This window comes from Bos indicus x Bos taurus, chromosome 5, assembly GCF_003369695.1.
Source record: "Bos indicus x Bos taurus breed Angus x Brahman F1 hybrid chromosome 5, Bos_hybrid_MaternalHap_v2.0, whole genome shotgun sequence".
Classification (NCBI taxonomy): domain Eukaryota; kingdom Metazoa; phylum Chordata; class Mammalia; order Artiodactyla; family Bovidae; genus Bos; species Bos indicus x Bos taurus.
The window spans coordinates 7,009,288-7,025,591 of record NC_040080.1 but is presented as its reverse complement, the minus strand read 5'-3'; the positions used below and the strand labels follow the sequence as shown (position 1 = coordinate 7,025,591).

The 16,304-nt window shown below is 46.1% G+C and overlaps 2 protein-coding genes across 2 annotated transcripts; one reads left to right on the top strand and one right to left on the bottom strand.

The window, feature by feature from the left end:
• Positions 1-164: 164 nt before the first annotated feature.
• On the top strand, positions 165-3,970 carry SMDT1 (single-pass membrane protein with aspartate rich tail 1). Its single transcript, XM_027540634.1, has 3 exons — positions 165-514; positions 2,285-2,425; positions 3,720-3,970. Exons 1-2 carry the CDS (start codon positions 329-331, stop codon positions 2,420-2,422), a joined length of 324 nt encoding a protein of 107 aa, XP_027396435.1. The 5' UTR covers positions 165-328; the 3' UTR covers positions 2,423-2,425; positions 3,720-3,970.
• A 1,073-nt stretch (positions 3,971-5,043) lies between these two features.
• On the bottom strand, positions 5,044-16,103 carry NDUFA6 (NADH:ubiquinone oxidoreductase subunit A6). The gene is made up of 3 exons (XM_027540633.1): positions 15,891-16,103; positions 5,946-6,061; positions 5,044-5,250 (listed from the first exon to the last, which is right to left on the bottom strand). The coding sequence occupies exons 1-3, from the start codon at positions 16,027-16,029 to the stop codon at positions 5,119-5,121; spliced, it is 387 nt and encodes a 128-aa protein (XP_027396434.1). The 5' UTR covers positions 16,030-16,103; the 3' UTR covers positions 5,044-5,118.
• Between the last annotated feature and the right edge of the window lie 201 nt (positions 16,104-16,304).

Sequence of the window (16,304 nt, the reverse complement as noted above, 5' to 3'; positions counted from 1 at the left end):
TTTCATTTCAGTAACTCCCTGCTCGGCCAAGCCCTGGCTGTCCTGGGTGCGGGAACAATACCAGAAATCTGCAAGTTTCACAAGAACAACCCCAGTCAGATGGTCCCACCCTCCAAGCCTGGAATGAGGCGTGTACCCGGGCCTTGGCGTCATCCTCGTGACGTCACCATGTGCCGCAGCAGGAACTAGATACACTGCGCAAGTCTGTGAGCCGGACCTCTCGTTTGATCCCTACAGACTCGCGAGGCTTGGGCGGCGTTCTTCCTGAGGGTGTCACTGGGGCCGGGCAGTGGGGTCCTGGGGCCCGGACTAGGGGCGGAGCTGGGAGATGGCGTCTGGAGCGGCTCGGTGGCTGGCGTTGGTACGCGTCGGATCTGGGGCTTCCCGGAGCTGGCTGAGCCTGAGGAAAGGTGGTGATGTCTCCGCCGGACGGAGCTGCTCAGGTCAGAGTCTGGTACCGACGAGGTCGGTCATCGTTACTCGCAGCGGCGCCATTTTGCCCAAACCGGTGAAAGTGAGTGTCTGCCTGGAGGCGGGGCGAAGGGGCCGAGGCCAATCATTGTGGGGAGTGTGTGCAGGTTGACGCTGATTGACAGGAGCAAAGGCCAGTCGAACGACTGCCTTAGACCGGAAGCCGGATCAAGGACAAAGTTTTGCGCTGATGCATTGCTAGTTTTGACAAATGGGAGGAAGTGGCCGGTTGAGTTAAGTGGTCGTTGTTGAGCCGGGTACAGGGAGACAGAAGATGGGGGTCAAGAGCGGAGAAAGATGGCACTTTGCACTAGTTCATCCAGAGGAGCGCAATGCCCTGGCTCTTTGGAGCCAAAGGACTCGGCTTTATGCATACAGTATAGACAAGTCTTGTTACGTCTCTACTTCGTAGTTGATGGGATGAAAAACGAATTTGTAAATAAACGGTTCGTGGCACAGACTTTATCTTTTTGTGAGTTTGGACCTAGTATTTAATTCATGTGACTAGGTGTGCAGGAAATTATTACAATCTGTTTTTACAAATGAAAAATGAGGGGCCAGAGTAGGGAAGCCAGTGTGCAAAGCTAACAGCTGAGTTAGGTTCTGGAATTCAGACTTCCTGTTGGTACAGCCCCCACCAGATCCTGTTTTCCCATTACTGAGTGTTACTACATGCCCTCAGTACCCTTGGAGTTTTTTCAGTAAAATAAGAACAACCCCTTATACCGGGATTTTTTTTTTTTTTTTTTTTTTTTAATTCCAGGGCTGTGTGAGAGTTACAAAACAAAAACAAATTCTTTTAAAGCTATTTTGGCCGTCGCAAGCTTACACAAAGTGAGTTCAAACCCGTCTCACAGCAAGAAACAGGGTCCAGCTGTTAGGGAAAAGCTGCCTTTAAAGAGGCACGATTGAAAAACATTTTTTTGCGGGCGAACCCCTGTAGGGAAATAATGAGAGGAAATGTTGAGATTTTATTGGAACTTCTCAAGTCTATTTAAATAGTCTTTTACTATAAAAAACATACTCAGTTTTCAAAATACACCTGTTTCTAAAATGTAATATAGTGAAGTCACATTTGTCAGGCACCAGGGAACCAGTTAGATAACTGTACAGAATCTCTCTTCAGTGTACATGTTCATAATTTTGTAATCCGTTTGCATGTATTTAGTGACTTACTAGGGAGAAGGCAATGGCACCCCACTCCAGTACTGTTGCCCGGAAAATCCCATGGATGGAGGAGCCTGGTGGGCTGCAGTCCATGGGGTCGCTAAGAGTCGGACACGACTGAGCGACTTCACTTTCAGTTGTCACTTTCATGCATTGGAGAAGGAAATGGCAACCCACTCCAGTGTTCTTGCCTGGAGAATCCCATGGACGGAGAAGCCTGGTGGGCTGCAGTCCATGGGGTCGCACAGAGTTGGACATGACTGAAGCGACTTAATAGTAGTAGTAGTAGTAGTAGTAGTGACTTACTCAAGCAGAACTGAACTATTATTTCCGTAGTCCACCTCCTAGTACTTTACCTGTTTAAAAGCATCTGCAAGTAATTAATAGCTAGTGCCTTAATTTTTAGATGTCTGTAAGACTGCCTTGTATTTTTCTTTCTGGTGTACAGTTTGATGGCCATAGAATCACTTTATCTCTTCTTCTAATCATTTTTCTTGCTCCGAATTTTTGCAAGGACTTTAAAATCAAGTTGCTTAATGATGAATCTGAGATCCACAGGAGGGAATGCCCCTGAGAGGGACAGGCCTTCTGTGGTCTTGCTAGAGTGGGCACTGGAGCTCACAGCCACCACTCTGACCCTCTGCAGATGTCCTTCGGCCTTCTCCGCGTGTTCTCCATTGTGATCCCCTTTCTCTATGTTGGGACGCTCATTAGCAAGAACTTTGCTGCTCTACTTGAGGAACATGACATTTTTGTTCCAGAGGACGACGATGATGACGACTAACAGGTAAGATTTGCTTCTCCCCCACACATGGACCAGGAGCCGGAAGTAGGGTGGAGCATCGGAACTGTGATGTGGTTTGGAGACAAGCAGGAGCACAGACTTTTAATGAATTGACACACTTGCTGGCTAATATCTTTTATGTCACCTTTTCTCTGTTGGATGAAGGAAACTATCTTACTGACTTACAAATTCACTGAGGTCTCTTCCAGCCAGGTTGAATCCCAACCACCCTTTTCTATTTGCCCTTTGAAAGTGTCTGATTTCTTTGTGACCCTGATGAACTGTAGCCCTCGAGGTTCCTCTGTCCATGGAATTCTCCAGGCAAGAATACTGAAGTGGGTAGCCATTCCCTTCTCCACGGGATCTTCCCTTCTGACCCAGGGATTGAACGCTGGTCTCCTGCATTGCAGGCAGATTCTTTGCAGTTTGAGCCACTAGGGAAGCCCATTTGGCCTTTATGTACCCTCAATTCTCTCAACCCACAAACTTTGTAGATAATTTAATATGCCTTACACACCCATCACAGCTTCATTTCACCAGCTCCACAATGAAATTTAGAAACTACAGGCCCTTATCAGTGAGCTCCGGCTACCAGCAGTCTGTACATAGGCACTGCAGCCTGGCTCATACACTGCTCACAGACCTTTCCCCAGGGCCAGTTCCATTCAGCTTTCTTGTGTTGACTTCCGGTGCCCTAGTATGTGCTGACTGGCTGTATTACTGTTGTAAATAAGAACCCTCCTGACTCTCTGGTCTGGTTTTTAAGTCTTGCCATGATCTGGTTACACCTATTATTCCAGCCTTATCTCCCATATTATCTTCCACATACCTACCCCCAGTTATTCACTATTTCTTGAATTCTGCACTCTTAGCCACTCCCAGGCAGTAGTAGCCCATTATTCATCCCGACTGAAAGGCTATTTCCCACTGTGCTGTTTATACCAGTTCTTTATTATCTTTGATGAAGATATCTTTCCTCATCCCTCCACTTGAAAGTGACTGCTCTGCCCTCTTACTGACCAGTACCTCTTGTGGTATTCAGTATTATACGCTTAAGATATACCCTAAACTCTACTCGACTACATTTTGCTGCAGGAAACAAGTTTTTTGTTTTTTAAATATCTTTGGGGCCCCAGTGCCCGGTCTGGTGAATGTAAATATATGAATGAGTAACTGAGTGTACTCAAAGCTGCCTTTCTCCTGGCGTGTTTGGTAGAACCTCTGTGGAATTCTCTTTCAGTCTATGGTTAGAGGTCTGTTCTGTCAGCCAGCTCATTGCCGCTTTCCTTTTTTGCAGGGCCTGGAGGAAGGACAGAAAGGAGAAAGCCCTAACTTAAGAAATGGTGATGCTCGCAGCCTCTCCTCCTTTCCCATCCGTAGATGGGCCCGGGGACAGCCCTCAGCCTCCCAACCCCCGTGAAGACCCCTGCATGGTCTGTGACCACGGCCCAAATCCCCAGGCTCTGGGAGGTTCCCGGAGATGTGCTGTTCACTGAGCATAATCAGATCATGAAAAAACATAATAAACATCAGCTCTGTGTGACTGAATGATGGCTGGAGTCTCTGGAGTTGGCTGTAGCTGCAGTTTATTGTCCCTGCCGTCCTATCTCTACCTGCTGAACAAATAGGTCTTTGACTTACAACCCAGAGTCTTCAGGCCCCTGTCGATCAACAAAGGAATTTGGGGAACCTGGGACAAATTTTCATTATTTACAAAAGCCTAACAGCTGCACAGGCTACCTAAAGGCTGAAACTTTTGTGCTGAGTAACACTGGCTAGTTAGCACATACAATCAGAAGCAGCTTTGAGTGTTAAAATAAGTCCTTGAGAAATACCACTTTTTAGCAAAAGGTGGGTTCCTTAGCTGAAAAAATAATAAAGGGGTTGTTGGTACTGAAAAATTTGGGACTCCTCAGGGTTATTGTACCTACAGATACTGAAGCCCCTTCTCCAGCATTTAGACTGTCCAGGGATGGAAGAGACCGCCACCATCCAGAGCAAACAGTTCTTTCAGATCAGATCAGATCAGTCGCTCGGTGTGTTCGACTCTTTGCGACCCCATGAATCGCAATTCTTTAAGTGGGTCTCTTTAAGTGGGAATATTTCTGTTCTGTGTGTGCGCTGAACAGCTGTGTCTCTAGCAGAACGCCTGAGAAGGAAGTTAACTCCATTCTAAGGACCAGCACTGTTGTGAGTAGAGGGCTAGGCTGCTGAGCAGACATTTTCTTGAGAACCCAGAGAAAAATAGCCCAGCTTGTCAGCTCCACCTCTCAGCCTCTTAGTGCTGCTCTAACCTTTTCCAATAGTAAGAGCTGGTTAATTTTGGACAATCTGTGCCATTAAACCAAGCTATCCACTCCTGGTGGCTGTAGAAACAGCGAAGTTAACGAAGCCATCCAGCACCATACCCAGAATGACAGTTTCTGAGCAGATGGCCTCTTCCTTCTGTTTACCGACATGCAAGACTCGGAGAAAAGAGAATCTAATTTACTGGAAATACCACACTTCAGGAAAAGGGAAAGAACAGGTGGTGTGTACACCGGACCCAACTTGTTCAGACAAAACGTGAGAGACTGCAGAAGTACAGCTTCCCACTGGGGAACCAATGGAATATCATGAAATGACCGACATATATTGAGTTTATTTTTGCTTTAAAATATTTAAATATCAACATGCACCTTTTCCACTGAGTGATTTCACGGGTCGTGCCCAACATAGAACTTGGAGAGGAAATCCTTTGGCCTCGGTGCTTCTGTTTCATGGAAAAACCGCATAACATGTGTCCGCTGCTTCCACACTTTAATTGTTTCTTCCAGTTCCATCTTTCCCTGTACAAGTGAGGGGACAGGTCTCAGTCAAGAGTGGCTGGGTGGAAGGAGCACAACACTGAAGGCCAGGGTTAGATCATCTCTAGCACCGACTTTTTGAGTGACCTTGGGCAAGTAATATGCCCTACCCAGACCATAGTTTCTGCATCTGGAAAACGATAATAATCTCTGAGGCTTGTCAAATATATATATTTTAACCCTCTAGCTGACTGGTTCCAAGGGGATAACTTTTGGTCACCAGGCCTGTGCCCCATGACTGCCTACCCTGACTGGCTTAATATGTACCATTCTTTCCACATTACTTACTGGCCCATGCTGAAGTTGCCACTGATTCTAGTGAGACAGACCACAGGGACAGAGTCAAGCCCAGGATCTGACTCCACTTACTCAGCCAACTGGCCTCTTCTGGCTGTAAACTGGCAACGTGGTAAAGTGGTAACCTCCATGGATGAGGTTCAAGAAGAATTCAAACTTCCCTCTTTTTTTAGTTTTAAAATGCAAGCCAGTGAATTTTCCCTTGAATAATCTTATAATCTATTTACCCAGGTGAGAACCTCCAATCAACTGTTCCTTTGAAACACTAGGTAACAGTTGCTGACCCAGTTGTTGCTTTTAAACTTGGTGATAAAATATTCATCTGGAAAGCTCTGGACAAGTTGACTCCTCTTTTAAATCAGTCAGGGAGCGTCAGTTACCTTAATTACCAGAAGATCAACCACCCTGGGGTCTGTGATGTGCGCATTCTTCTTAAACATTTCCCGGACTTTATCCCGTCCCTGTTTCACAGAGATGTCTAGCTGGAATAAATGCACTAGAGAGAAAACATGATTCAGGGTAGAGATGGTTAAAATGTGTTTTTTAAAAATTGAGTCAGTGTCACTCACTGAAAACATAGGTTGCCCATTCACTCCATTCACCAAATATTAGGCTGACCCTAAGCAAGGTACTTGAAGACGTGAAGAAGCCTGAGATATAGTACTATCTCAAGAACTTATGTTTTGTTTGGGGAAACAAGCCCACTATATTTGAAGAGGCAGCATAGCACGGCTCAAGAATACGAATAAGCTGGGTTCAAATCCCAGCTTTGTTGTCTATCAGCTATATGATTCTGTATACATTAACTTCTCTATGCCTGAGGGTATTTATTTGCTGGTGAAATGAGGAGAGCAGCACATATTAACTCCAGAGCAGCTGTGAGGATTCTGAGAGAATGAAAGATGCTTAGGCCAGTGCCTGACATGGAATAAGCTCTCAATAAATGTCAGCATTATTATTACACAGAACAACTGGCAAGAAATGCAGGGCTGACATTAACATACAACCATATGGTGTAGGTTTGTGTACCATGGAAACAAGAGCCAAGGGAGACTGCTGCGTGTGCAGGTAGGGAAAGGTGTCGATCCAGCAGGCAGTTACTGCCATATTAGGTTCACCAGGGGGAAGCAGAGGGAAGTGCAAGATGTAACAGCTCCTGCTTTCTAGGTCTTAAATCCACCAGTGCAAATACTGCAAAAATCACAATATTCAGTAATCCCTGATTAAGTGCTAAAACAGTGGGACAGACTCAGTGACCTGAGAGTCCGACAAAGCATGTATGTCTTTGAAAATTAGGTTTTAGTCATTTTATTCTCATTTTCTGGCAGTTGGCCTTCAGTGGATTTGCTGATGACAAGGACATGAACGGAGCCTTGTATGGTAGGTAGATGGGATGAGGGGAGAAGGGCACGTGGGGCTAAGCGGACAGCATAACCAGGCTCACAGGCTAGCATGAGCACTGTGGTTGAGACCAGTGGGCTCACTGGTGAGAATACCCGCAGTATGGCCACTCCTGTGACGGGTCCACTCTAGTCTATGGAGCTACCACAGCCAGCTCTGAAAACCATGAGGGCCACCTCGTGACTGAATTAACCAACAACAAAGTGCGAATCTTTAATTATACAGGTGGCTTAGTGACAGCAATAGAAAAATAAAGCTTCTGCCGAGGCAAAGACCATGCCAGGCTGCCTCAACCAAAGAATAAGCAATAGCAGAATCTAACAGGAGAAACTGCATCCCAGCTTTACAGGACAGTGTTAACAGAGGATAGAAGATCACAAGAGAAAGAACTCAGTCTCCAGTGGAGTTCTGTAGCAGCCTGCCATGATGAGCCAATTATACACGGCTCTTCCCAAATGTGCCGTCAATGACTTCACTGAGAGCCTAAAATCAACCGTGCAGGGAGTACTCATGGCACTGAAAATGCCAGGGGCTTTCCTGGTGGTCCAGTGATTAAGAATCCGCCTGCCAATGAAGGGGACACAGGTTCGATGCCTGCTTCGGGAAGATCCACACACTGGAGCAATTAAGCCCCTGCACCACAACTATTGAGCCCACGCGCCTACAGCCCATGCTTCTGGGATAAGAGAAGCCCGCGCACCACAACAGAGTAGCCTCAGCTCTCTCACGGCAACCAGAGAAAGACTGTGAGCAGCCATGAAGACCCAGCATAGCCAAAAACACACCACAGTATCACATTAGGAATTTTAGAAAAGGGCCAACAAAGAGACAGGAAGACAGAGACACAAATGAATGCAAACTAACGTGGGTCCTGAACGTCGGAATCTTACCACTAGAGCACTGTGGGGACTTGCCTGACGTTGGACAACTGATCCCTGGCAAACACAGGCCAAGAGTCCAGGTTGCTGGTTCTTTAATTTACAATGTCCTGTTCTTTCCACTCCAGTACTCTTGCCTAGAAAATCCCGTAGACAGAGGAGCCTGGTAGGCTGCAGTCCATGGGGTCACAAGGAGTCGGACACGACTGAGCGACTTCACTTTCACTTTTCACTTTCGTGCATTGGAGAAGGAAATGGCAACCCACTCCAGTGTTCCTGCCTGGAGAATCCCAGGGATGGGGGAGCCTGGTGGGCTGCTGTCTATGGGGTCGCACAGAGTCAGACACGACTAAAGTGACTTAGCAGCAGCAAGGAAAGGAGTATGAGGAATCTTCCCCTGCTATCGGTGCTTACCTTTCCTACATTTTCATACTAGAATTCAGTTCAAAATAGGAGAGAAAACCAAGGTGCCTCTATGCACACGAGGGGAGCTGGTGTCCACCCAACTCCCATTCCCCAAGGTCTCCAGAACCACACACCAACGCACTGGGTGTGAGTCTTCTCAGGAAAATGTTCACAAACGCAAAGTTTTGCTTACAGTGTTGTTCAAGGACCCCGCAGTGCCCATCCTCTCAGGTTAAGAATCCTTGTTTCTAAAGAGACAAATTCCATAGCTTTGACCCAGCTGTCGTCCTCCTATTGCACCCCCTGAACACACCCCTTTGCCACTGAGAAAGGCTGTGGGAAGGTAAACAGGAACAGCTAAGCAACAGTCTGCTGAATTGTTCTTTGGTCTAAATCCGTGGTCATCAAACCTGTGATGACTCTGCCCGCCAGAACATCTGGCAACGTCTGGAGGCATTTTTGACGGTCACAGCGAGGGGGAAGAGCGCTGATGGCGCCACTGGGTGGAGGCCAGGCATGTTGCTAAGCATCTGACAAGGCACAGGGCGGTCTCCACAACAAGGAACCACCCAGCACAGATGCTGCTGCTGAGAAGCCCTGGTGTAAACCAATTCCAACTGCTCCTTCTCAACTCACAGATTCCTGGCTTACTCTTTGAGTCCTAAATGTTTTAATTTCAATTTTAAAAACATCTGTGAGGCTCAAAAGGAAGATATGAAAGTGCCCTTCTGGATGAAGGTGACTTCCACGGTGCGCGTCTTCCTCAAGTTACTGTTAAGGCTTTTCTGAGTCAGGAAGGCTCGACACATTAGGAAGGATGACAATGGGACAGTTCTCAGTCATTTGCTCCACTTCATTTGGGAGCATTTATACCAAGTGCCAGGAGACCCTTAGATGGGAAGGTAGCATGGTGTGATGAAAAAGAGCATGGGATCGGGGGTCAAGTGAGCTGGGTAAGGTCTCCACACCATCATGAACTATGACCTTGGCTGGGGTACAAGCACCTCAGTCTGTTTCCTCATCTAAAACATAGGAGCGAAAACAACCTCTGACCTCACTCCTTTACAGGAATGTGGCAAAAATCAAGTGACAACATCTTACCCACAGGAAAGTACTGATACAGTGTTAAGTGTTGAAAATTTCAGCACTTATTTCCCATACCTCTATTATGTTTGGGGTTTTAATGATCTGGTTATATGCCTACTTTCCTGACTAGACCATAAGACTCTTGAAGGCAGGGTTGTGTTTTAATCACTTTTCTATCTCTCTAGGTATCTAGTACTGACCCTGTAGTACAAGAAGTATCCAATAACATAGAAATTAAATGAATAGTTTCTATACAAAGTCCCCTGTTACACTGTAACCAGCAAGCAGCATGTATTATTTTTTTCAAAGGAGGGAATCTGGGGTGGTTTTGTTCTGTGCTTCCATGCAGAGGCAAGCACCCAGGCAAACGGCGGTCTGTTCCAAGTGCGCAGCATAACCGGGCCCTGTGAGATTCAGGGCAGACTACAGCAGGAGCTGAGCTGAGCATCACAGCTGACAATCGGGGTCTGCCGGTGTGATGTGAGACAAGCTTATGTGCCTCAGTTTTCTCATCTGTAAGCCAGGGAGACACCTGGAACCCACACTACAGCGAGGCCTTTGGCATAGTGCCGCGCCATGTGTTTGAAAATGTCGTGTTCGAATCTTTGCGACCCCAGACTGTAGCCCACCAGGATCCTCTGTCCATGGAATTCCCCGAGCAAAAATACTGGAGTGAGCTGCCATTTCCTCCTCTAGGGTATCTTTCCAACCCAGGGACTGAACCCAGGTTTCCTGCATCTCCTTCCATTGGCAGGCGGATTCTTTACCACTGAGCCACCCAGGAAGCCCCAGTGAATGTTGCTCAGGCCAGTGTGTACACTGGTGTCATGATATCCATCACTGGGGATTTCAGCTGAGGATCCAAACTAAGGATTGGGAATAAGTAAAAGTATAATATTGATAATAACTAACATAATAATTATTATGCAATTGTGCAGTCTCAAAAATGACAAAATGATCTTGGTTCGTTTCTAAGGCAAACCATTCAGTATCACAGCAATCCAAGTCTATGCCCCAACCACTAATGCCAAAGAAGCTGAAGCTGAACGGTTCTATGAAGACCTACAAGACCTTCTAGAACTAACACCAAAAAAAGATTTCCTTTTCATCACAAGGACTGGAATGCAAAAGGAGGAAATCAAGAGATACCTGGAGTAACAGGCAAGTTTGGCCTTGGAGTACAAAATGGAGCAGGGCAAAGGCTAACAGAGTTTTGCCAAGAGAATGCACTGGCCATAGCAAACACCCTCTTCCAACAACACAAGAGACGACTCTACACATGAACATGACCATATGGTCAATACTGAAATCAGACCGATTCTATTCTTTGCAGCCAAAGACGGAGAAGCTCTACATAGCAAAACAAGACTGGGAGCTTACTGTGGCTTACATCATGAACTTCTTATTGCAAAATTCAGATTTAAACTGAAGAAAGTGGGGAAACCACTAGACCATTCAGGTATGACCTAAATCAAATCCCTTATGATTATACAGTGGAAGTGACAAATAGATTCAAGGGATTAGATCTGATAGACAGAGTGCCTGAAGAACTATGGATGGAGGTTCCTAACACTGTACAGGAGGCGGTATCAAAACCATCCCCAAGAAGAAGAAATGCAAAACGGCAAACCGGTTTTCTGAAGAGACCTTACAAATAGCTGAGAAAAGAGAAGCGAAACGCAAAGAAGAAAAGGAAAGATATATCCATCTGAACGCACAGTTCCAAAGAATAGCAAGAAGTAAGAAAGCGTTCCTAAGTGATCAATGCAAAGAAATAGAGGAAAACAATAGAATGGGAAAGACTAGAGAGCTCTTCAAGAAAATTAGAGATACCAGGGGAACATTTCATGCAAAGATGAGCATAATAAAGGACAGAAATGGTAGGGACCTAACAGAAGCAGAAGATATTAAGAAGAGATGGCAAGAATACACAGAAGAACTGTACAAAAAAGATCTTCACAACCCAGAAAACCACAGTGGTGTGACCACTAACCTAGAGCCAGACATCCTGGAGTGTGAAGTCGAGTGAGCCTTAGGAAGCATCACTACGTACAAAGCTAGTGGAGGTGATGGAATTCCAATTGAGCTATTTCAAATCCTAAAAGATGCTGTGTCACATAATACAGCCACCTAGATAAAACCAACTGAATAGACTTACTTTTGTTAAGTTTTATACTTTTTGAGAATCTATATAAAATTGACACAGTATTTTGAACTTTTATATTCCATAGCAACTGAAGACATGAAGAACAACATGTAATGCTGCTGTATTTTTATTACTAATTGCACAATTCTGTGTCTAATGATGAAAGTTGAATTGTGTTAGAGAAATTGGCTATCCATTGGCCTCTAGAGAAACACAGTGTAGTTCTCCACGTATTTATGGATTCCTTTATCCCATGTCACATTTACTTTGGTCTTACATGTATTTAAATGTCTGAAGTGCCTTAGACTCTTGCCATATTTTCAAAATAAAATTTCATTAAGCTCTAAAAAAAAAAAAAAAAAAGATGATGCTGTGAAAGTGCTGCACTCAATATGCCAGCAAATTTGGAAAACTCAGCAGTGGCCACAGGACTGGAAAAGGCCAGTTTTCATTCCAATCCCAAAGAAAGGCAATGCCAAAGAATGTTCAAATTACTGCACAATTGTACTCATCTCACATGCTAGCAAACTAATGCTCAAAATTCTCCAAGTGAGGCTTCAACAGTACATGAACTGAAAATTTCCAGGTATTCAAGCTGGATTTAGAAAAGTCAAAGGAACCAGACAGAGATCAAATTGCCAACATCTGTTTGATCATAGAAAAAGCAAGAGAATTTCAGAAAACCATCTCCTTCTGCTTCACTGACTGTGCCAAAGCCTTTGACTGTGCGGATCACAACAAACTGGAAAATTCTTAAAGAGACGGGAATACCAGACCACCTGACCTGTCTCCTGAGAAATCTGTATGCAGGTCAAGAAGCAACAGTTAGAACTGGACATGGAATAACGGACTGGTTCCAAATTGAGAAAGGAGTACATCAAGGCTGTATATTGCTTGCTTATTTAACCTATATGCAGACTATATCATGAGAAATGCCCGGCTGGATGAAGCACAAGCTGGAATCAAGACTGCAGGAAAAATATCAATAACCTCAGATATGCAGATGACACTACTCTTATGGCAGAAATTGAAGAACTTAACAGCCTCTTGATAAAAGTGAAAGAGGAGAGTGAAAAAGTTGGCTTAAAACTCAACATTCAGAAAACTAAGATCATAGCATCTGGTCCCATCACTTCATGGCAAATAGATGGGGAAACAATGGAAACAGTGACAGACTTTATTTTTGGGGGCTCCAAAATCACTACAGATGGTGACTGCAGCCATGAAATTAAGATGCTTGCTCCTTGGAAGGAAAGCTATGATCAACCTAGACAGCATATTAAAAAGCAGAGACATTACTTTGCCAACAAAGATCCATCTGGTCAAAGCTCTGGTTTTTATAGTAGTCATACATGGATGTGAGAGTTGGGACTATAAAGAAAGCTGAGCGCCGAAGAATTGATGCTTTTGAACTGTGGTGTTGGAGAAGACTCTTTAAAGTCCCTTGGACTGCAAAGAGATCCAACCAGTCTATCTTAAAGGAAATCAGTCCTGAATATTCACTGGACTGATGCTGAAGCTGAAACTCCAGTACTTTGGCCACGTGATGCGAAGAACTGACTCACGAGAAAAGACCCTGATGCTGGGAAAGATGAAGGCAGGAGGAGAAGGGAACGACAGAGGATGAGATGGTTGGATGGCATCACTGACTCAATGGACATGAGTTTGAGTAGGCTCCGGGAGTTGGTGATGGACAGGGAAGCCTGGCGTGCTGCAGTCCATGGGGTTGCAAAGAGTCCGACACCACTGAGCGACTGAACTGAACATAATAATTACAATGATGAATGTTAGATATGAATGAATGTTAGTTATTATCAATACTTTCACTTATTCCCAATCTTTAGTTTGGATCCTCAGCTGAAATCTTGTGATGGATATCATGACACCGGTTTACACAAGCCTGAGCAAACAACAAGCCACAGATCACTGACCCTCCCCACAAAGGTGCTGCCCCGCCTTGAGCCCCCCCTACATGGAATCTCCCCTGCTCTACAGGCTCCTATAATCCCCTGGTTTCTCCTCCTCTTCTCAGGACCCTCCTGACTCTGGGCTTATCTTCTCAAACAGTATTTGAGGGACAGTCTTGGAGGGTGTTGGTTCTGAATTAACTGAATACTGGGTTCCAGCCTCAGTTCAGCCACTGATGTTTTACCCTTTGCAAAGTATTCTTCCTGTCATCTGGGTCTTGTTCCCCACCTCCTGTCCTCCCTGCAACAAGAAAACATTCTTGGGCACCCATGAAGTGTTCTGCCAGGCAAACCTATTTTACCTGCATTTGAATACACACACCACCTCACATACTAGTGACTGCCACTGCCCTAAACTTATCCATCTGTTCTCTGGAGGTCTGTGAATTTGTAGTCCCTGAACCCCGGATCACTCAGGTTTCTCCCTTCCTTGTATCCTATGGGTTTCACGTTTAAATTCTGATCCTTGATAACCTCTTAAAAAGTCAACCTGAGGGCAGGGACACTGTGGAGCAGACACAGCTCTCATACAGTAAAGAGCTGGGTTCTGCATAGAAAGTAAGCCCTATAAATAATAGTAACAGTAACAAGACAAGAGGAGCAGCCAGCATTTAGTGAGTGTCTAAATGTCAGACCCTACGCCAAGCACTTTAGATTCATAAACTTATTTAATAGAGCAACTCTCTGAAGAAGGTACTCTTATCATTCTACAGATGAGGAAACTGAGGCACAGCGAAGTGAAATAGCTTGCTCATGGTAACACAGCTAGTAAGGGCCAGGGTTTGGAGGCAAGTCCACGTAACTACATTCTACTGCTTCTCACACACAGGCAAGGAAGTGGCAGCCCTGAGAGCTATGGTGCTCAGGTCACTTAACACGTCTCTTCTCAGACCACCGGTGGTGGCCTCCATTAAAACACACTTCTCCAGGGGGTCTTTCCAACCCAGGGATCGAACCCTGGTCTCCAGCATTGTAGGCAGATTCTTTACTGATAGAGCTAGCAGGGAAGCCCTAAAACACACTAAGTCAGATTAGACAATTACAGAATATCGACAGTGCCTGACATTTGTACTGCCCTTGACAGTTTGCCCAACTTTTCTTTGGTCAGGGACACTGGGCAGCAGCACTGATGGCGATGCCAAGACAAAATCTCTCTGAACCCAGGGAACTTATGTCATAGTCCTTCAGGAGGACAGACTGGTTCTCTGACATCTAAGTGAAGACAGGGGTTCTGCTGGGGGCAGGGAAAGGAGCTCCTAAGGAATATTAGGGGCCTGTGGAGCTGGGTAAAAAGACCTGGGAGACTGCAGAAGGCCACCTAAACAGGAGGGACTGGAAAAGGCACCACCATCTTTCTGGATGACCTTGGGAAACTCACTTCCCTTCTCCGGTACTGTTTCTTTGTGGTGGATGTGGGAACCAGGTGATCGCTGAAACCCCACAACCCCTTTGTTTATATCACCTAATGCTGCTGCTGCTAAGTCGCTTCAGTCGTGTCCGACTCTGTGCGACCCCACAGACGGCAGCCCACCAGGCTCCCCCGTCCCTGGGATTCTCCAGGCAAGAACACTGGAGTGGGTTGCCATTTCCTTCTCCAATGCAGGCAGTAAAAAGTGAAAGTGAAGTCGCTCAGTTGTGTCCAACTCTTAGCGACCCCATGGACTGCAGACCACCAGGCTCCTCCATCCATGGGATTTTCCAGGCCAAGAGTACTGGAGTGGGGTGCTATTGCCTTCTCTGCATTGTATCATTAAAAACTAGCGTTTCTGACGAATGAGATAAAAGGAGAAAATGGCTTGATGTAATTAGGTTAAAAATTAAATATAAAATTACAAATACATTATAACATTAAATGTGTTTTAAAAAATAAACACAGAAAAAAGACTGAAAATATACCAAAATATTAATATCACTTTTCTGTGAGACTAGGTGAGTTTAATTTTATTTTTCTATTTTATCTACTAGTTTTATAGTCAGAGAGAATGAAGAGGTTTCCCTCCCTGTCTTTTTAATACCTAATGGGAATCTGTACACACATTCAGGAACTCGAGTTGGGTTCCAGATCCACCACCAGAGGCGGGCCCTCAGGCTCTCGGCCCACAGATCACTTCGACTCTAAGTGCCTCGACTGCTTCATCTACAAAACGAAGTGTGTCACTCACAGTCCCTGCTCTCCCTCCCAAGGGTTCAGGAAGACTTAGGGGGCCCAACAGTGAGAGCGCCTAGAAGCGCGGTTCCGACGCACAGCACGGCTGGTCTGACCCCCGCGCCGCCGCCAGGTCAGGTCCACCAAGGCTCGTGTGACCCTACTCGCCTGAAGCGCTCGGAATCACCTCTGCTCAAGTTGGTGACCTCAGCTCGGCCCGGCAGAAACGGGAGGCCGGGACGGCTGCGACCTTGGGCGGCTGCCTCCCGGGCCCCGCGTGAGCCGCAGCCTCTCACCAGTGTTCGGCACCTCCCGATACCAGGCGCGGTAGAGTTCGCGCACCCTCCGCTTGGCCTCGTTCATGTCCCGACTGAAAATGGGCTTCACCGAGGTGCTGGCCGCAACGGCAGCCTGGCGGAGTCCGCTCGCCGCCATCTTGCTGAGACAATCACTTCCCAGCTCCACCCCGTTTCGACCTGTAAGTCCGGCCGAGGTACGAATCCTTTTTATCATTGGCTAGAACTTAAAGTCCCGCCCCCAAATGCCACTGGTGGGCGGGAGAACGGCTACAGAGTTCTCTGATTGGCGGAGAAACCCCTCTCTCTGGGTGGAGACAGGCAGGTGTAGGCTGCGCATGCTCACCTGCGGTATCGTACGGTCTACCGTTGGGCGTCCTAACTGTTGCCCGACCGCGCTGACAGGGGGCGCTC

Bases quoted from the DNA above. Each gene is read 5' to 3' on its own strand.
- SMDT1 (XM_027540634.1), top strand. From the start codon at position 329: ATGGCGTCTGGAGCGGCTCGGTGGCTGGCGTTGGTACGCGTCGGATCT. The intron at 515-2,284 runs GTGAGTGTCTGC...GACCCTCTGCAG, and splicing joins TTTTGCCCAAACCGGTGAAA to ATGTCCTTCGGCCTTCTCCG.
- NDUFA6 (XM_027540633.1), bottom strand. From the start codon at position 16,029: ATGGCGGCGAGCGGACTCCGCCAGGCTGCCGTTGCGGCCAGCACCTCG. The intron at 6,062-15,890 runs GTGAGAGGCTGC...TTTTCTCTCTAG, and splicing joins TCGGGAGGTGCCGAACACTG to TGCATTTATTCCAGCTAGAC. The intron at 5,251-5,945 runs GTAACTGACGCT...TCACTTGTACAG, and splicing joins TTGATCTTCTGGTAATTAAG to GGAAAGATGGAACTGGAAGA.